General features: G+C 38.6%; 1 protein-coding gene across 3 annotated transcripts in view; it reads left to right on the top strand.

The window, feature by feature from the left end:
• AFF3 (ALF transcription elongation factor 3) overlaps nucleotides 1–22,034 on the top strand; it is a 543,761-nt gene that overhangs the window by 89,181 nt on the left and 432,546 nt on the right. For 2 of the 3 annotated variants that reach the window (XM_047745267.1, XM_047745266.1), the window contains 2 exons: nucleotides 424–544; nucleotides 1,569–2,414. In XM_047745267.1, coding sequence (XP_047601223.1) covers nucleotides 424–544; nucleotides 1,569–2,414 — 967 coding nt within the window. The remainder of the gene's footprint in view (nucleotides 1–423; nucleotides 545–1,568; nucleotides 2,415–22,034) is intronic. The other variant, XM_047745265.1, reaches the window with a different exon arrangement.

Raw genomic sequence — 22,034 nt, 5'->3', positions numbered from 1 at the left:
AAAAAAAAAGAAAGAAAGACAAGAACAAGAGCATTCCCATATAACACTCAGAGGCTTTGTCATAAGGGGAAAATATGCTCGTAATTTCTATTTACACATTGCTGTAATTACCGTCTGCCTTAAGATTACTTTCAGTCTTCTCCTGTCAAAGTTGCTTAGATATTTCCTGTCTTACATATCAGGCAGAAAGGTCTAGTACTGGTTGGAACTTGCCCTAAGGATTTTTTTTGCTCCTGAAGAATGTAATTATCAGACACCCAAGCTCCTACTGCTTGATTATACTGGCTCTAATCTGATCCTTGTTCTCCCTATCACGGCCATTCGTCCATGACCCAAACTTCTGCGCTCAGGTGAATGTTCCACTGGGCTTTAGCCTTTAATTTTTTCCTATGCGGTTGTTCTCTTTTCTTTCTCCTGATGCAGTGTCTATGAACCAGACAGAAATGTGTTACGGAGGAAAGAACGAGAAAGAAGAAATCAGGAAACTCAGCAAGATGATGGCACGTTTAATTCGAGTTACTCCCTCTTCAGTGAACCTTACAAGGTAGATGGTTTTCAGTTGTTCATCTTCTCCCTCACTTGTACCTCTCCCCCTGTGGTGGCAGTCTCTCTTGGAAGAGTCAACCAACCAAACTTCAGTTGCTATTCTGCCTGTTCAGCCCAGGAAGGCAGCTCAGCCACTCAGAATGAGATCTTCTCCCACAAATCTTGGCGTCCAGTTCACACAACTTGCCTGCCTGTTCCTTCAGTAAAATGTAGCTTTTGCTTAATAATGAGAGCTGCTTGCTGTGATTTTTCTCCATAGTATAGACTTCATTTCTACATTGATTTTCAAAGTCAATGCCACTTGTAATTTTTTTTTTTTTTTAATCTAAGCTATTAGGAAATAAAAAGAGGTTGGGTAACCTATTTGCCACACATGTGTCATGCTGCAGTCAGGCTACCTGATGGGGTAATGAGAAAATAACTGCTGGATTGTTTCTCACTTACACCAAAGGCCAGAGATACAAGCTGTCTCCCAAAGCAAAAGGCCTGAGATTTCACTGAGGCCTGTACAGAACCTTGGGTAGTTGAGGCAGATGCCTCCTTGCACATCAAGCCCTGTGTGCATTTTAAGCTGTATGCTGACTTCTTCTGCCTATCCCTCTGGGTTTCTGGCAAGAATCATTATATATTTAGAAATTGTCAGCAGAACAATTTGAGCCAAATTTGAATTTTCAAGAAAAACTTCCAAAGGGACTATAAAAAAGAGAAGAAACCCCAATCCTGGAAAGCCTCAATCCCGACAGTTTTGCAAAGCTGTGGTGGTTGTTTCCCTGATTTCCGTAGCGGCATCACACCACCGTGGGTAGGTTCCCTTTTGATGCAGTCTGAGGCTCCTAATGGCTTCCTGGTCCTGGTGCGATGCAGTGTGGACAGACTTCAGAGATGATGACTGATTTTATCTCCCAGCTCTCATTCTGAGTGTGACAGCCCTGACTCTGTGAGCCATCAAGGCACCTCCCCGTGGTCTCCTGTGTTTCTCTTCTCTCTAACAACAGGGTGCTTGTTGTGTTTTCTTTCTCCAGACGAACAAGGGGGATGAGCTCTCCAACCGGATCCAGAATACTTTAGGCAATTACGATGAAATGAAAGACTTTTTAACTGATAGATCTAATCAGAGTCATCTCGTGGGTGTTCCCAAACCTGGGGTTCCTCAGGCTCCTGTGAACAAGATCGATGAACATTTTGTTGCAGATTCAAGAGCCCAGACCCAGCCCTCATCTGTCTGTAGCACAGCTTCTTCCACACCAGCAGCTGTCCCCACGCAGCAGAGTAAGAGGGGCACCATGGGCTGGCAGAAGGCTGGGCACCCGCCATCAGATGGCCAACAGAGAGCAAGTAAGCACGGACACAGATTGCTTGATTTGAACAGATCTGCTAACCCAAAGAACCATAATAAAAAACCTAACCAGTCTGTGTCGAGCCCCTCATCCTCATCTTCCTCTTCTTCTTCCTCTTCTTCTTCCTCTTCTTCTTCCAACTCAGCACAACAAGGCTCTCTCAGGACCTTGCTTGGAGATGGTGTTGGCAGACAGCAGCCACGAGCCAAACAAGTGTGCAATGTAGAGGTGGGTCTTCAGACCCAGGAAAGGCCACCTGCTATGGCAGCCAAGCACAGCAGCAGCGGACACTGTGTTCAGAACTTTCCTCCATCCCTTGCTTCAAAACCCAGTCTGGTCCAGCAGAAACCCACCGCATATGTGCGGCCAATGGACGGCCAAGATCAGGCTCCTGATGAGTCTCCAAAACTTAAATCATCCACAGAAACCAGTGTGCACTGCACGTCGTACAGGGGAGTTGCAGCCACCAAGCCAGAGTCCGCCAGAGCCAAGGCCAAGCTTTCCAAGTTCAGCATCCCCAAACAAGGAGAGGTGAGTCTTTTGTCAATGCGACCTACATACATCTGAGTAGTTCTCAGTGACGACTCGGCAGTTATAAATCCAGTGCCCATGTTTCTTAATTTTCAGTGTGTGAACGACTTCATGTGGTAGGATTTGTTGCCATTGCTAAAGGAGGTTATACACATAAATAATGATTTCTTAAAATCTCAAATTGATTATCACCATTTTTTTTTTAAGTTCCAACATATGTGGTTATGTGTCTGTGTTCATCCGGGAAGCAATTTCCTTCAATACAGTTCAAGGGATTTTGTGTGTGTGTGTGTGTGTGTGTGTGTGTGCATGGGTCAGTGTCGACATGGATATTATATATTAAGAGTAGAAGTATTGTAAAAAAGAGGTTAATTTTTATATAAAAGAGTTCAGAAGTTCAACATTTTTGTCAGTTTTGAAATGTTCCAAGACATAAAGGAAACCTTATAATGATTTTTAAAGTAATTATTAAATGACTCAGTATTGAATATGGTGAATAGTCAAATGTATCAGATGTCTGATCCATATTGTAATACCTAAAATTCAGGTTAATTGATGTTAATCGAGTAAGGACTCGCCTTGTCCTGTGAAAATAATCTTAGGTTATATGAAGAGAGTGAAATCTTTTAGTTCAGATTCTTGCATCTTAAATTTAATCTGAAGTATTTATTTATTGCATTACAAAATGTGTAGACTAGATGTGTGGAATATGAGAACTCAAAAAGGCAAATCACATAATCACAGAAGAAGCAGAGTCTAGTCTACTTGAACAGTAAATCTGGATGGAAAATGAAGTTTTGTTTTAGAGAAGCACATTTCCTCCTATATTCCAAATTGATGGCACTTGTCAAAAGCATATGAAAAAGCATACATGCACATTTTTTGTTTGTTTGTTTTGCTGTGATGTGGTATACTAACCAACATAAAATGTGAATTCTAGAGCATTGGACTTAGGAACCATTCAGTTTCTTTTTCCTTTTTGACATACTCAGTTTTAAAGATGGAATAACACTGTGGCTAGCATATTCTTTGTATCTTAATTTGGTTTAATGACCAAATAAAAACACAAATGACTTGATGTTTCTTGTTGGAGTCTGACAAGGCTGAACTTAATAATTTATGAGCTGAGCTCTCACCTCAGAAAGCACCGTGCACCAATTGGGAGATCAACATATTGCCCTTAGAGAAGATATATTTTTTTAAATTCTGAGATGTTTACACAGGTTCTAATGAGGAAATTAAGTGACATGTATATCAGTAACTCCTTTTGATCATTCATTTATGAAGGATCCCATAAAGTATTCCTAGGAATTAATAGAAGCAGCATATAACTTCTGCAAGCATTTATGGCTTGAAAAGTTTGTGGGAAACACGTATTAATGTCCCCTTATAAAACTAAATTTATCAGGCCTTTGATTTGTGTTATCATCATCAAATGACCTGGCAAATAAAATGTGGCTTATCCTTGAACAGAGGTGACTGTAACTACCAGGAATCCATTATAATTTTAATCCCAATTGATTCCTTGTTAAAATGATTTTTATGTGCCAGAGAAACTTCAAATTTATTAGGTAGTAATTCATTTATTTACTTTATAGCCCAATGAGTTGATAAAGCCCTGGTTAAAAGCCAGTTTTTGATAACCAGTACAGCCTTATACAGATAACAGTACAGTTTTCATTAGGCTTTTGGGTATGTCATTAATAACATGGACACTTTCAGGACGCTCTTCCAAGACCCCAGATTGGGAATGACACATTGTACTACGGTTCGGTAATCACAGAAAGAGGGAAATGCCTGAGATAGAAAGTCATACCAAGAAAAATTAGAGCTTTTATACAGGAAGTGTTTCATTTCCCCCATGTAATGACATTGAGCCTGTCCACTTGCTTCTTCCCTAACATTCTATACTGAATACGTTAAAGAGGCCAATCATGCATTGATAGAAAAGAGGTGAGAAGTGTTGCTTACAGAACAAAGTTTTAATTGGTGGATCTGCTTTTTGTTCTGTTTTGTTTTCTTGGTGTTTTTGTTGTAGGGGAGATAATACAGTTCTTATTTTAGCAAAAAACTGCATATTATGGAAAATATGATAATGTGAATTTTGCAGTACTTGTGTGTTGCTGTCTAGTCTGTTAATAATAAGAAAATGACTCTTTCCCAGTTAGCAGCAGGATAGTATCTATAAGTTATATTTCCTATCTTTCAGACTCAAAGAGTTTGTTTTTTGTTTTTGTTTTTGTTTTAAGATTTTATTTATTTATTTGACAGAGATCACAAGTAGGCAGAGAGGCAGGCAGAGAGAGGGGGAAGCAGGCTCCCCACTGAGCAGAGAGCCCGATGTGAGGCTCAATTCCAGGACCCCAGGATCATGACCTGAGCCAGAGGCAGAGGCTTTAACCCACTGAGCCACCCAGGCACCCCTTAAAGAGTTTTTTTGTTTGCTTGTTTGTTTTACAGTACTCCAAGAGATTAAAAATATCTTTTGCAGGTATGTCACTCAATGTTTATAGGGCATCCCTATAAAATCCACAGTCATAGCAGAGAAACTGAAGAATTTTATTGGCTAATCAGGTTTTACTTTTTGAGGGTACATTTGCTTTTTTTTTTTTTTTTGGAGAGAATAAAACAAACATGGCAAACAAGAACTATTATTTTTATTATTATTTTATTATTTTTACTATTTTTTTTGAACACAGATAGTACCTAGATGAAAATGTCCTGATAGTACTGACATTACCATAGTACTGACAGTACATCCTGATAGTACTGACATTAATTTCCAGTGAGGTAGGGAATTTTATAGAGGCTGTGAACTAAAGGAACTTTCGTATGACTTGATTATAGTTTCTCAGGACATTAGCTATAGAGCAAGATTTATGCCAGTGTGAAGGATTTGTGGGCTAGAAGGAAGTGTTAGGTAAAAATGATGTAAAGACAAGGCAGATGCAAATATAGCTGCATATGGTATTGTGCAGGTACAGTACTCATAAGAAATCAAATCAATGACTAGATGCAATGTGATAGGAGAAATTTAAAAAAAAAAACTAAGACGCGATCTCTGCCTGCAAGAAATTTTACATGAATTAAATAAATTAGACTCTAGCACTTAGCTTTTAATATACAGTTTCTCTCACGTGCAGTACAAACTAAATTTAAAAAACTGGCCTCCAAGTCCTAGAAAATTTCCTCACCTTCATAATCCTTGTAGTAGAAAAATCTTTGTTATTTTAAAAAATCGAGACTTTGTGAATCTCTTTTGCCTGATTTTATACTTCATAAGTTCTTCATTCTTTTTCTTAAAACATCTGTACTCTATCTGCTGCCATGGTGAATTATTTGTTATAATTCTTTAGTCTTCAATAATAGGTAATTAGTGTGGAAAAATTCAGTGCAATTTGATGTGGAAGTTAAAGACCTCAAGGGAGTTCTTTAACTGATACACCTGTCTCCTGGCTGGTTTTTCCCAGCTCAGTTTTGTGTTTAATGAAAAACACATTTCTGTTATTATAGCTGAGTTTTTTATTCTTGATGCCATCCCTCATTAAGTGAGCCTTCCCTGGAGTGCCACTCAGAAGGGTGACTAGTGCTAGGTGTGAGACAGAGACATAAGAAATGACTGCAGATGCATTCTAGAACATTCTAGGGTAAGGAACACTAAATCTTAATCCAGTTGAAGCAAATTATTTTTTGTTTCACATACACACACAAAATAAATGTTTTGCCCTTAACATGTAATTCAAGATCCAGGCACTGGGGACCGTTAACCTAGTGGGGCAGATACAAGTTTTGTGGGACCTAAAATGTATACCATCTTGGGGGTTTTCTTTAGGAAAAAAGGAGTAGAAAATTATCTTATACTTGAAATTTTTTCAAAAACAAGTATTAACTCATTGCTAGAGCCCCTCCTGAGGCCTTAGAGGGATCTTCGCTTAAGAGGCCCTGGAGCTCATGCATCATTAACTCCATGCCATATCTGTCTTTGGCTCATGGAATAATAAGAAATTGTTATTGAAATGATAATTTTAGATTTGAAAAGAGTGCTTTATATTGGCCCCAAACTTAAAAATACGTATGTATATGCTAGGTGATATAGGAAGGCAGAAATGGGACAATCCTATAGAAAAGGCCCAATATACAGTGCTGTTGAGACAAAATATGGGAATATGGGTCTCATGGGCCATGAAGTCAGTTTGTTTGGCAAGTTTCAGCTTCAGTGGTACTCCAAAACATAACCCATTTTAGTTTCTGTTTGTTATTAATTTAATAAGTAGCAGTGATTTAAGATGGCTCTTGCAGAGGGGCTCTGATGGCTGAGAATAGAACAGATCTGAAAAGCCAGGGAAGGAAGGGAGGAAAGCAGGGCCTGCTGCTCTTAGTTTAGTCAGTGATAAGGAAGGAGACAAGTGAATTTGAGTATCAATTAATAGACTGTATGTATATTAAGAGTTTTCGTAGTGGTTGATAATTAATCCACAAGAACAGCGAAGCTGTTTTTTGGTTGATCAGAGTTTTATTTGTTAAAATAAGTAATTAAATAGTTTAAGGTGTATTGATTAATTAGCATATTTACACCGGGCATTTAAAAATCACCATTTATACCATGAATATGAGCAGAAAGATAGAGCACTGTGATTCCACAAAATAGCTTCCTAGAAAAGCAATTAACTGATTTTTTCCCCCTAAGTTCACAGAAGATAAATGATGTAGGCTTCCTATTTCCTGTCACTCTTGGTTACCTTTGTATGAAAATGGATTTCTTCCAAATTAAAGTCGGCACCAGCCTGTCGGACGGGAAAGGCATCTGCAGAGCAATGTGTACATTACATATTCATTCCAGTCTAAATTTCTTAATTACATTTGAGAGGTATAATGTTTTCAAATGGAAGTATGCTATCTGATTGCTCATTGATGAAACGAGGGTGTGTGGCCAGGCTGGAGGCTCGGTTTCCCTGTCTGTTGTGGTTTCATCCTCCCCATCATCATACCTCCATCCCCCTTCACCCACTGCAGATTGAGGCCTCGTCCTGTGGGACAGCAGGGCTTAGTAACAGCACAGATGGTTACGCTCTGTGCTTCCTCCTCTCCCTGTAACGTAGGCTGTGCATTTTCTTAGTGAGGATGCGGGCAGCCTGCACCCCTTAGACTTAGAAGAGTGAAGACCCGCAACTTTGATCTCAGCTACTGGATGAAAGCACTTGTTTTCCATCCTACAGATGGGTCACTCTGAAGGTCATAACGAAGGCTGGCAAGTGGGAATGTTTCCATATTTTTTGGTACTTTTATGTTCAGCTGGTTAGGCCCTAAAAGTAAAGCACTTAGCCACTTAAAAATAGCTTCCGTTTCTATAACCCTTTATTGAAAACTCTGAAGAAAGCATATTAAAATGTGTCTTGTGTAAAGGTGTCCGTGTCCTTTTCCATCTCCTTTCCTCTCTGGGCTCCTTTAGGTTCATTTTATAAAACCACATTTTCTAGCCATGAGGTAGGAAACTACTCCCAGGGATGTAGGTGTTGAGAGTGAGACCAGAGGGAGGCCATTAGAAAGCCCCACTTTACTTTCCCTGTGTATTTTCTGAATTCTCATAAAGTTTCCTCTCCTGGAAAGCATCTGGCTGGATTACGGGACTATTTGCCCTTAAACTGCAACCTTATGTGTGTTGACTCCAAACCTGGGGCTAATCAAGAGTCCAGGCCCTCTGTGTTTGGAGTCACTAGAAGAGATGGTATGTGATCCGAGAGCCTCTCCCACCCTGGAAAAAGCATCACTGCACAATCCAATGACAAAAGCCTCTTGTTCTGTATTTCACCCGTTCTTGCAAGCTTTCAGATACACGGAGATACACAATGGCATGATGATGGCTCTGCCAGGGGCAGGTTCAAATCCTGGCTCTCCCACTTGTTAGCCATGTGGCAGGGAGCAAGGAATTTGACTTCTCTGGGCCCCAGTTTTCTTATGTGTGAAGAAAATGATAATATCTATGTGGTAGAGTTACCACATAAAGAGGAGTTGATCGATGAGTTGAAGAATGTCATGTGCACAGTGACACTATAGTAAGCATTCAGTAAATATTGGCTATATATTGTTACTCTTATTAGAAATACCTCTGAAACGACAAAAGCAAACAAGATAAAGAAGTGAGGATATTATTGGAAGTGGTTGTGTGTGTGTGTGTGACCTAGAGAGAGAGAGGTGGGAAGAAAAAGAAAAATGAAATTCTGAAAGTTCTTTTTTGTTTATTTGTTGGAAATAATGGAAATCTTGGAGACTGAGATTATTCTGGATTAATAGAGCAAAGGCTGAGTGACATGATTCTCCCTTATTTAATGCTTAGTCCCCTCTCGAGATTTTATTGCCAAGCCTAGGATCAAATGTTCTCTCTCTTTCTGTGAATTGGGCTTTCCTGAGCTATTTTTACCTGTCGTAGAACATATCACACTTGAGATTTATTTCCAGTTAAATGAAATATAAAGTCAACAAAATATGGACTAAGGAAAAGTGTTAAAATTTTCAGGAAGTAAGTATTTAGAATGACTCATTGAAACCGATCTCTTTGAAGCCACACAGTATTAAATAACATGTTTAATTGGGCCGAGCAGAAGACTCACTTACTACCTGATTAACCAGCGTTAGCAGTGCCTTTATAGAGGAGAGTGCAGGGTCCCTGCTGCTACTCACACATTCCATCCTGTAGCTGCACGTGGGACAAACCTCCTGCGGCCACTCCTGGACAGAGCAGTTTTTTATTTTGGCCAAAGGTCAGGCTTTAGGATCAACAGACACTTGCATGAGGGGTACTGACTGGGACCTATCTTTGCATAATTGGTCTGATTTTAGAACAGAATGAGGAGTGTGTTTTCGGGAGCTAGATTGTCTGACTTGGACTCTTAATTTCTTGGCTCACCAGATGACCCTGTGTCTCGGTGGAATCATGATTGTACCTTTATTGTGCTAGGACTGCCGTGACAAAGTACCACAAATCGGTTGGCTTAACACAACAGAAATTATCTCACAGTTCTGGAGGCTAGAGCCCTGAAATCAAGGTGTTGGTAGGGTTGGTCTCTTCGGAGGGCTGTGAGAGAGAATCTGTCCTGGCCCTCCTTCCCTGGCTTAAAGATGGCTGTCTTCTCCCTGCATCTTTACGTTGTTTTCCGTCTACGTGTACGTGTGCCTACATTTCCTCTTTTTTGTAAGGACATCACTCATACCGGATTAGAGCACTCCCCCAATAACTTCGTTGTTAACTTGATTACCTCCATAAAGACCCTATCTGTATCTAAAATTTAAAATTGTGAGGGACACAATTCTATATAATAGTACCTGATAGCATTTGATAGCGTTTTTTATGACTACTTAATAGATGTACAGTGCTTAGAATAGCGTGCCCGGCACATAGTTAGCACTTACAAATCCATAACAATAATAACCTGTGATTATTATTATAATTATTTATATAGTTCTGTTTACTTCACATTTACTTTCTAATGTGCTCAGCCCTGGATGGTTTTAGGGCTCAGAATCTGGAAATTGAGGTGAGGTGATGAATTTCACTAGACTATGAATGCAGTAAAAACAAGGATTTTGTTTTGTTTTTTACTGCTTTGTTTACCGAAGTGTCCCTAACTGTACCTGGCACATAGTTTGTGCTCAGTAGGTATTTGTTGAATTAGTTAATTAACTTAAGGCTGTGGGGTGAAGGAAGTGACTCCCCTCAAACCACTGACCTCCTGTCCTTGGGGCCTCAGTAATTCCTGCCAAACCTTTTATGGGAAGAGAAAGGCCAAACACTTCCAACATATAATTTATAGCTGCTGTTAAAAAGAGAAATGGGAACCATATTTACTGATGTATGTAAACACAGCCCATGTAAAATAAACCAGAGAGCTATATGCTGGCCTGAGAAGCAAAAGCCGAAGTCAGCGGTGGCCGAGGATGTTATGTGCTCTGCCTCTTTTTCCTTGCTCTCCTTTGTTTGGTTGTTGTGAGCAGGAGCCCTGGGCTGGGGGCGGCGTGTATGGCGCTATGTATGTGCTGCAGGCAGATGCTTCTCTTCTCTGGCCACATGATGTGAGCTGTAGCAAAGGGATGTGGGAATGAGGAGCGTGGGGAGAAGGAAAGGGGACAGTGTTGGGGGAGACCACATTTTCAGACTTCCTGCCCTGTGAATTAAGTTTTAATGGATTTAAAATAGCCTGGTATACATGGAGCTCTTAAAGGTACTCTGTGATGACAATGGATACTGATTCCCAGAATGGCTCTTTATCCCTATATGTCGTCTTGTGCTTCATGGATCTTGTTTCTATCATGATTCCTATTCCACTTATTCATGGTAATGTTTTATTTCATAACCTATGCAAACATAATCCACATACTTACCCAGAGCTCTGTTTATTTGTTGTCTGGGAGACATATCCTTCAGAAACATTGCTGGTTACATAGCATTTGGGTCCACATAGCCAGAGGCATGCCTTTAATACACAGTAAATGTTTGACTCCTTATCTGTGTGACAGAAGGCTAAGGAGTAGAAAATAGAAAACTGTGTGCATTCTGTTTTTGATCTGCATAAGCCCTAGAAACAAATATGGATCAGCCTACCCCCCCCATTCTTGTATGTCTTAACAGTCTCACAGAGAGAGCATGGGTGATGGAAGTTCTCCTCCAGACCTCCTGTATTTGACTCCCCTCTGTGATATCCCTATTGAGGCTCCTCCTATGTTCAGCCCCCACAGCTAAGAGGGAACTTCCTACCTCCTTTGGGCAGCTTTCACCCTTCCTTATGTTGACCTACAAATCAACCTTCTAGTAACTTGCACTTCTTAGCTGCCAGTGTGCCCACTGGGATTTCACATTGCTAACTATTTCATTTGTGTTTGTGTTTTATTATCAGTTCCTATAGGTTTGGTCCTCTGGACAGTCCCTCCCTTAGGGTCACTCCACCCTTTCCCAATGGCATCATAGTAGCTTAAATACAAGTTTTCAGAGGAGCATTCCTTGCTTCAGCATTGCGTGTCTCACTTGCTCCTTTACCATTTTGGTTTTTACCCTTTTATGATTTGTGACAAATATTATGGAAAAGAGTAAACGTGACTGGGTTCACACCTGTAAAGGAGTGCAGACGGGTTTGGAAGATAGGGAGCAGGTTGCACTATTAAAAAGATTAGTTAAGGGGCTTCTGGGTGGCTCAGTCAGTTAAGTGTTTGCCTTCAGCTCAGTCATGGTCCCGGAGTCCCAGGATTGAGCTCCACATAGGGCTTCCTGCTCAGCAGAGAGCCTGCTTCTCCCTCTGCCCCTCACCCCGCTTGTGCTCTCTCTCTCCTTCTTTCTCAAGCGCTCTCTCTCTCTCTCTCTCTTAAATTAATAAATAAATGAAGTCTTTTAGAAAAAAGTTAAAATAATCCTCATTAAGAAAGTGAGATTTGAGCAAGAAGAAGGTGAGGCAAGATTAGCAGGAAGGTATCTGGACAAAGAAGGAGTTAGCTGGAGTAGAGTGGATAGCTCAGCAAAGGCCCAAGTGAGAACACACCTCCTCACCCTGTGACACCAACAGGGCAGGGCACTGGTGCAGAATACAGGAGGAAGAAGGAGGCAGGAGAGGAGCCCACATCACGTAAGTCCTTTAGGCCCCAGCAAGGATCTTGGTGTTACTGTGAGTGAGAAGGGGGAGCCCTTGAGGGGTTCTGAGCACAGTGTCATGGTCTTACTTGGGTATTACAAGGATTGATCTGGCCATCAATGTTGCGAGTAAACCATGATGGGACAGAGGTGGAAGCAGGAGATCACTTGGCAGATTATTTCCCTAATCTGGGGCAGAGGTGATAGCAATTATGGGAATTAGGTGGTAGCAAAGATAATGAGAAGGCTGGATTCTGGATATATTTTGGAGGAGAGTCGGTAAGAATTGACTGGTTGGGTAACAACAGATGGAGAGGAATTGAGGACAAATTTTTTACTTCTACCTTTGACCGAAAGGTAGAAGCTGGTTTCAGCTGAGATGGGAAAAATGATATATGAAGCAGGTCTTTGAAGAGAAGAGCAGGAATTCATTTGAGCTTATTGAGTTTGGGGTGTCCAAGTAGACATGATGAGTACACATGCACATTGGAGCCACAAATGTGGAATTTGGTAGAGAAGGAAATATATATCTGGGCTGGAAGGTATAGTTTTGGAAGCGGTCAGCATACATGTGGTAATTCCTTGAGGCTGGATACGGTCATTCAGGGAGTGAGTGTGGCTAAAGAACAAGGTTGAGACGTTATGCATCCCTATATCAAGGGATTAGTGAGAAGGGGCCAGCAAAGGAGACAGAAAAGAAGGGATCAGTCAGTAAGAAGAAATCAGTACTGTATCTAGGAGACATGAGGAAAGAGGTATCAAGAAGAGAAGGGATTACTGATTTCAATTCTGCTGATGATGGATTTAGTAACATGAAATTCATCAGTTACTTCAAAGACTGTTTTGTGGGCCCAAGTCTGAGTTTAAGAGAAAATCAAGAGGAGGAATTAAAGATATTACATATAGACAGTTCTTTCTAGAAGTTTTGCAGCAAGGGGCAGGAAAGATTTTTGAGAGTAATATGTCTTCATTATAAAAATTCAGGTAAGATTAAGGTAAGATTAAGAACGTAAAGGAGAAAAACTCACAGTTCCTACAGTCTGGAAATAGTGGAAATAGTCACAATTAACATTTTGGTGTGGATTCTTCTGGCCTTTTCTATACTTAGACCTTCTTTACTGAATCAGGATGAAGCTATCATATATGGTTATTTTCCCAATTATTCTCCTTGCATGACATAACCACTTTGCCATGTCACTGAACAGTCTTTGGCAATATTCACTGTATGGTCTTTGCATCTCATTTAGTTGAGAGTTTCAATAGTTTTTAATCCTATGCAGATACCATAATTTATTACATAATCCTTTTGTTGGGCATTTAAGCTGTTTTCAGTTTCTTTGCACTATTGTAAATTACCAAGTTATGAGTTTTTTAAAATTAAGAAAGTGCACCTTTTAAAAATATATTGTAAGCAGTTCTCCCAGTTTCTTGAATAACTTTTGCTTATAATGTAGAAATTAAATTTTGTATCTTTCTTCCTTTTTAATTATGGTTAAAAAGGCTATTTCCATAGATACGTTAAAAAGTTAAATCTAATGTATAAAACCATAAAGGAACTAGATGAAAAGTTAGCCATCTGGAATTTATTTTAATATAAGGTAAGCCTTCACTTACTTGTTTATTTTTCCCCACAGTCATATTCCAGCATAAGTGATGACTCAGTCTGCCTTTTCTTCATAATTCAGTATGAAAAAAAGATAAATACTCCATCTTTATGGAATTGTGAGGTAGCTGCGGGTAGGGATCTTACAGTGTAATTTCTTGAGAGACTGGAAATCTTTAATCAAAATGCTGTAGCCTTTCTTCAAGAGCGTGGCCTAAGTCATGCCACTTCCACAGTCTGCTCCAACCATCAAAGAGTTTCCTTTCTTTTAAGTTCCTATAGGGTCCATGCGTGTTATATTACCGTGTATTATTATTTGCTGTTTTGCCTGTCTGGTGTCACAAATACATTGGAAGCACCTTGAGCACAAGCCCCGCTTCTCATCTATTTGTGCCATTACTAGAAGAAGGTTCTATTAGATCCAGTACTTATCTTGTCCCTGAGGTTTGGACTCTGAGCTTTTACACCTGAAAAATAAGGACAAATATGCTATAACTGGTTTGAATGATGTTAGGTAGATCAGTGACAGAAATAAAGACTAGAATGAAATGCAAGCATAGCATATAATCTGACCCAGGCATCATCCCCATCTATTTACCAGACCTCTTGCTGTTTCCTATGCATGCCATTTCCTTTCATAAGTTTCTGGCTTGGCTTATGCCTGGAGTACTACTCTTTCCCAGTTTGCCTGCCAGGTTCCTCCTTCAGGTCCAGTTCCTCTTATAAAAAATGATGATAATATTTAGAAATTATAAAGTCACCACCCAGAATTGATTGTTATTAATGTATTGGCATGTTTGCTTTCCATCTTATTCTTCATATTTTTCTGCTTACCTACTCATTGTTTTTGTTAACAAGTTATATGCTTTTTCAAATTATCTAAATAATGAAGAAAAAAGAAATTTAAAAATCAAGTCAAATCCTACCATCCAGAAAAAAATTCCACAAATATGAATTTCATTCCAGACAACATTTTTTCTCTTTTTTCACCTCTCTCTCTTATATTTCTTTAGTTTCACCAAATTTGAAGATTTTCTTGACCTTCGGTATATATATTCTTCAAATATGCCCATCCTGTTACTTCTTGAAAATGGTTTGCTCTGTCTGTTTGAATACCTAAAGACTTATTTCTTTAAACTTCTGCAGCTTAATCAAAATATGTCTCCATTTCATATGGAGCATTTCTTGAAACATGAATTGCTCTTTCAATCTTTCCAGATTAGTACATTCTTCCAGTTCAGGGAATTTTGTTTTGATTCTGTTTGTTTTGTTTTTATTAAGTGTTTACACACATTGTTTGCACACACTCTTCTTGATTTACCTCTTCAAGGAATTACTCTTGTGTTGGATCATCTTTGTCTTTCTTATCTATTAGTTTCATTCTAATTGCTTTGACCTGTATTTTTTTTCACCTATATTCACTACTGTTTTCCTAAGCCTTTCCTGCAGGTCGGTGATCAGTTCTTGATACCTATTCCATTTCTTACTATGTTGATTTTTTTTTCATTAATTCTATCACATGATTATACAATTTTGTTAACAAAAACTTGTGCCCCTGCAATTACTTAAGTCATTCTCTTCTAAGAATTTGTACAGTTTTACTTCTCACTTCAATTTTATTATTGTAAAATTAGTTTATTGTTCTAATTCAGGGTTTTATTTTTCATGAGGAAGTTAGAAATCAGGCTTTTCTTCTTTTTTTTTTAAAGATTTTATTTATTTATTTGACAGACAGAGATCACAAGTAGGCAGAGAGGCAGTCAGAGAGAGAGGAGGAAGCAGGCTCCCTGCTGAGCAGAGAGCCTGATATGGGGCTCAATCCCAGGACCCTGGGATCATGACCTGAGCCGAAGGCAGAGGCTTTAACCCACTGAGCCACCCAGGCGCCCCTCTTCTCTTTTACTATATAATTTTGGATCTTCCATTTAATGGACATTTTCTAATACCAAAATTCTCAGAAAAAAAAAAAGAAATATGAACATGGTGCTGTTTCATGTGATGGATTCCAAAAACAGCAACTTAAAAACAAGACAAAAGCTTATTTTTCTTACATTACAGATCTGAGGTGGAATGGTGGTTCTGGTCTGTGACATCCTGTCATGGACTTAGGCTCCTTTCCTTCTATAGCTCTACCACCTGTAAGAGTGTTACACTTGTCCACCTGATCCAAGATGGCCCAGGTTCCTTTTGAGCTCTCAGGAAGAGGAAAGGGAAGGGGGAAGGCATATCTTGTTCTTCAAAGTTTCAACCTGGAAGGACCACAGACTATTTTCCCTCACATCTCATTGATCCCAATTAGTACCTGGCTGTCTTAGCTTTGGGGAAGGCTGAGAAATCCATCCAGACTTTATGCTGGGTCACCATGTGTCCAGATAATTTTTTTTTATGGATAAAGGCACGAATAGATATTAGGGGAAAAAAGCAGCCTCCGCCCTGTAGTACTTATTACTTTATATCAGTGGTTTTTTAAGGGTTTGTCTCATGATTTTTGCGAGCCTTTTAAAAGAAGGAATCCTTTTCTCCATTCTCATTTCCCCAGTGCCTGAGTCCCATATATAATAGGTTGTTCAATAGTTTTTTGTTAGATAGTTGTTTTTGAATTAAAATGACACAATCCATATAATTTTTTGAATTTCTGGATGAATGGGATCTATAAACTCATAAAGTGGTCTTGAAACATTATAGAAATTTTTGACAGAGAGGACAGGGCTCCCTATTATATTATTCTAGTTTGATAATTGTCCCTGAAATCAATGATAGCTACAAAGTATATGAATTTGATTGAAGTAAGTATAAATATAACCAGTAATATAGGCTCTTCTTACTCAATATGAGAATGTCTTTGGATAATAAGTGGATTCCTATCTAAATTCATGAGTTTTCTTATGACATTTGGGTTAAGCCTGAAATGGATTAATCTTTTTCTGATAAAGTTTCATAAGCTGTGATTTCTCTGGTGACCACATTTAATTAGATATTAAATAAACTGCTTATCTTTATACCAACAGGTTTTATGACAGCATTTTTTTCCTGAGCTGTATTTCACAGATTAAGTAGCTAGCAGTAGTAAAAAATAAAATAAATTTTTTTGGTAACCATAATATCCTTAGATTAGAAATTAAAACATGCCCACTTTTTAAATGAAAAATAAATATCCAAGCTAGATTTAAAGAACAGAAATGGTTAGATAGTTTAAATATATATACATTTAGTGCAAATAAATTCCTGTTGTTTTTCTAAGTACTATTTTACCCCTAGAAATTTTTTTTTTTTTTTTTTTTTTTTTTTTTTTTTTTTTGTAGTGGAAAAAATTCCATTTAATCTGCAAAGGCTGAAACATTTTTGTGATAAGGCTCTGAAGGTTTTAATTAAAAACTTGAATTTTCTTTCTTTCCTTTTTTTAATGCTAGACATTACAGTAAGTTTCTCCAATTCCAATATGCCAATGACATCCTTACCTGTTTTTCCCCCAAGTGTTGGTGTGAAGAGGAGAGACTTGCAGTTCTTGTGGATGCTAATTTAATCTGCTGTTTTAGCAACTGGAACACCACAGAGATTGATCTGGAAACACCAGATGACCTTTTGTACAGATCAGAGCAGCAGACTTTCTGAGTTGCCTTCAGTACTGAGATCCAAAAGGAAAGAAAGATCAGCAGTTGTCAGATTGCCTAAAGGCATAAATTCTATAACAGGTTTAATTTTTCTCAGTTCTATTCTGTTTCCTAGAGCACAGCAAATTTTTAGAAGAGACTGCTTCACTCTCCAGAAGTTTCTTTAGTTCCATCAAATTGAAAGTGAAATGATTTTTACTTTTCTTTGTCAGTCCCTTCACCTTCCCCAGTGTACTTCAAGTGAAGGAGGCACAGGGATAGTGAGTAGTGTAACCTTGCTGGGGCAAAAGCTGATGACTGAACTGGTTGGTTGGGCTTCATCTGAATTCCTGGCTCAGACTTACTGGCATGTATCTCACATTTGGTATCTTCAGATCTTGGTGGTTAAAGGTTAAAGAGCATCCAGACTGTGGTGGTTTTTGTTTTTTTGTTTTTTTTTTTTTGTTTTTTTTTTACCCAATGTTTTCTGGGTATTTTCATTTTAATGGTTTAAACTCAGGTTGACCGCAGTAACATGGTCCACGTTATTACTGGAACTTGATGTGCTGGGATCATCTTGGACTCTCTTTCTTTATTCATACCATCATATTTTGTTGATTTTTTTTTTTACAAGTCTCTCATACCCTTCTAAATCTTAGTGCTACTTACTTATTTAACTTTCACTTTGTTACTAGCTTTTCTAGCTTTTGAATGTTCATCTTGTCAAATCTCTTTAACAAGCTCTGAGTAGCACTGTCTGGTTAATTAAACTAAAGATCCAGTTCACCTCTTTCTCATCATCTGAAAATGGTGGACAGCTCCCTATTCCTTGTAGGATATGGAACATTTTATGGACAAAAGTACGTTAAGGTAATTTGACTTCATAATGCCTTTAAAATTTTTTCACTGTGATGAAAAACACATAGCCTAAAATTTGCCATCTTAACCAGTTTTAAGTATACAGTTCAGGAGTGTGAAATATATTCATGCTATTCTGCAGCAATATTTTATAATTCTTGAAGGTTTTATTCCCCTCTGTACTGAAGAAAAATGTAGATTCTGTTAAATCTAACATAGATTTTAAAGGCTTCTATATTTGAAGGCTTAAGAACTTTATGCCAATCAATTGAAATAATTATGTGCAATTAAGTGGCGGCCGCTGTAGTCTTCCTTGACTTCAGTTATGATTGTGCTACTCACTTTTCCTTTCTCTGGTGTATCTCAAAAGAGTAAGGATGAGCTTCACTCATGTTTGGCACTTAGTAACTTTTGTTGATTGTCTATGTGGGATGATAAGACCATTGTTAATATGGTCTTTTCTTGACCATCTTTCCAAGAGTAAAGGGTAGTTTCATGATGTTCTTTTCAATGAAACACAGTTCAACTACATCAAGAAAAAATGGCTAATATTGTTAACAGTCTTCCATCATAGCAATTAAAATGAAAAAGAGAACATGTGAAAGTTGGAAAATGCTTTTCTAATATCTGTTAATGATCTTATTTGAGTGAATTACTTGATTTCATTTGCATTCTTACAAGCCTTAGAAACAAATAAAATGAAAGAGAAAGTTGGATTTTGGAATAATTTTTAAATAGTGGGCTAGTTGCAAATAGAACAACTCGCTGCAAGTCTTTGGTCAATTCTCTGAATCACTCTGGACTTCAGGTGTATTTAATTAGACTCTGTTCCAAAGATTTTGATTCCTTTACATGATGTACCAGTGACCAAAGTAATAATATAAAACAGTGTCAGGCTTAGCACTATATTTTGTTTCTGGATAATACAAAACAGAACCTTTTACATTGCAATAAAACCTTACGATTATAATAAATTACAATAAAATCCCTTAAGATTATAGTATAAAAAATGTCATAGAAGAGATCAATTAACTTTGCATTTTACACACTGAATTGTTGGTATTCTGGATTCCTTACTCTTTTTGCCCTATGCATTTTCCCCAGAGTTGGGAGGGGGATGCTTTATCCATTCCAATGACTTCCTAGACCATCTGTATGATTACAGTTATGTATCTCTGGTCCTGGCCTTCCTTCTAAGCTGAAAGCTGTATTTCTAACTGCTTGCTTTTTTTTTTCTTCTTAATTTTTTTTTTCATTTGAGTATAGTTGACACACAATGTTGTCTTAGTTTCAGATATGCAACGTAATAGTGCTTCAACTTCTCTATACATTATGCTGTGCTCACTAACTGCTTTCTCAGTATGCCTGTATAGATGTTTTTGTAGGCACCCCATACTTAAAATGACCAGTACTGATACTGCCTTTCTGCAGAGCAGACTTGTTTGAAATTCTATGTCTTGGCTAAAGGAGCACCTTCCCCTGGGTCTCTAGGCTAGAACCTTTGAAGTCATTCTCATTTGCTATGTTTCCATAATTCTACCTTTATTCTATCATGAATCACTTTTAATCTGAGATAGCCTCTTGTGGAGAGTGGCCATCTCTGTGTTTTGTCACCTCTTGGAGTTTTGCCATGAATCTCTTTCAAATTTAGTGCAACATCCACATCATCATTACCAGACATGAACTGCTAAAAAAAATATTTTGCTAATGAAGAGGAAATGAAAAGGAACAAATAAATCTGATCATGTTACATTCTTGCTCCAACAGTTTCTTTGTTCCCCCACTTTCCTAGACCAAATGTATATTATGAATCTCTGAAAGGACACACTATAGGATGTAGCATTTTCTAAACTTACTTGATCAAAAAGCATTTTGGTTTTTTGGTTGTTTTTTTTTTTTTTTTTCAAAGCAACTGAGGGAATTGGTATTCTGAGAAACATATGCTAGAAAATACCCATTTAGAGATAACAAACAAACAAACAAAAACCTAATACTTAGACCTAGCATACAGCCCTCACGATCTTATATCAGCTTACCCCTCTAGCTTTAACCTCATGACACTCATGAGCCAGGTTTCCTGAGCTTTAGCTTCCCTGAACTTGACGGCTGTGTTCCCACCCCACCCCCCAACACAACATGTACTTTCCTGCCTTTATTCTTTTACCATCGGCTTTTCCACAGCAGACATCTTCTGCATCCACTCACCCCCATCAAGGCGACTGTCACTGAAGCTCTTTATCATCTCCTCTGTGAAACCTCTGCTCCTTGTGGAATGACTTGCTTTCTGTTTCTTCACAGAACTTCTTCACCGGTTCCCCCCGGCCACCACCGCGCACCATGTATTAGCCATCCATCCATCCATTCATCTATCCATCCCATTATGTTTTTATTAGGTTCACAGAGTTCTCGTTCACTAGTCTGTGAGCTCCTAGTCAGGCTAGTGCCCTGTAACCCTCATCTTTACACCCTTGACATAGAGTACAGTGCTTAAAATGCAGATGCTTCATTAATCAATGTCCAATTAGATTTAAAAAAAAAAAAGCTTTAAAATATCACATAGCCATTCTTTTTAACCAAGGATTCATAATGTTTTATAAGCAAGCATTATCCTAGCCTAGAGTTTGAGAAAGTAATATACCTTGCATCTTACATCCTGTCAGAATTCTGGCTGGACATTCAATTCTTAAAGAACAGAGAATACATTTTTAAGAGGCATAGGTAGTGCAGGAGAAAGCTTGTAAATATAAGCTTCATTTGACTATCAATGGAGAAGTGTCCACACTCTAAGAGTGAACAGGAATTTGAAATCGTAATTCTGTTAAGGATACAGATCTAGTTCCCTTAAATTATAATTACAAAGGAGTTCTTTAAAAGAAGTAAATGCCCATAATTTGGCATAAGCAAAAGTTCAAATAACATTGAGTACTCATAAATCAAAATTTAATGAGCCCTGCGTGGTCCTGGGCACAAGCTAGATCTTGGGCTGACAGTCCGAGAGGGTGTGTGGTTGGATGTAAAGGAGCACTCACCGAACACGCCAGCCTCAGGTCGGCTGTTGGTGGAAGAACTGCATGGGAAAGTGAAACCTGGTGTTATTTCAGCCCTTCAGCAGAAACCAGCTTGTGGAGAGTTCCACCGTGCTACATCCAAGTTCTCTGGGGCTCTTACTTATAAACGTGAACCCCAAATCGATTAACACAAAGACTGTGAATAATGTTTTCCATATCCCTTTTAGGTATGGTTTAACAGTAATTATTGTGTAGGATCAAGCTATCAGAAGACAATTCAGCCTTGGCAACAATGTTGAACTAGATGAACAAACATGCGGAAAGAGGTCAGAGAGACCCTCCTCTTAGGCTAAGAAAGTGTCTTTATGCCTTTGACCCCTGGTTCATGCACTGATGGTCACTGAGAAGTGCAGCTGTGAAGCCACTTGAAGTAAAGGGCACGTGATTATGTTTGTAACTCAGCCGCCCGTTTTATTCAAAGCCCTAGCTGGGAGGAGAGTGCAGGAAACACCGCCCTCATCATCAGCCACCACAGCTTGTTTAGTAAGTTTATGACACTCTGATGCCTTAATGCTTATTTACAGCTTAACTTGCATCTGTAAATTCTCAAATTTGCAATTCTGAATGGAACTGCCACCACTATTTAATCTACCAGGTATACATTCCTGAACTATATGCATTAGATATTTTGGTGGGGGTACTGTTTTAAGTCTAATTTTAAATATGCAGGCTTTTAGAAAATACGATGTCAGCTTGATTAGGCGTTATCTTTTATGTTCTACTTTCAATTAGTTTATTTATATCTTTGGATTTCTAAAAAGGATTATTGTTGGGGGCGCCTGGGTGGCTTAGTGGGTTAAAGCCTCTGCCTTGGGCTGAGGGGTCATGATCCCAGGGTCCTGGGATCAAGCCCTGCACCTTGGGCTCTCTGCTTAGCGGGGAGCCTGC

The sequence above is a fragment of the Lutra lutra genome, chromosome 9 (assembly GCF_902655055.1).
Source record: "Lutra lutra chromosome 9, mLutLut1.2, whole genome shotgun sequence".
Classification (NCBI taxonomy): domain Eukaryota; kingdom Metazoa; phylum Chordata; class Mammalia; order Carnivora; family Mustelidae; genus Lutra; species Lutra lutra.
The sequence above is the reverse complement of the archived record's forward strand: the minus strand, read 5'-3'. Positions and strand labels throughout refer to the sequence as shown.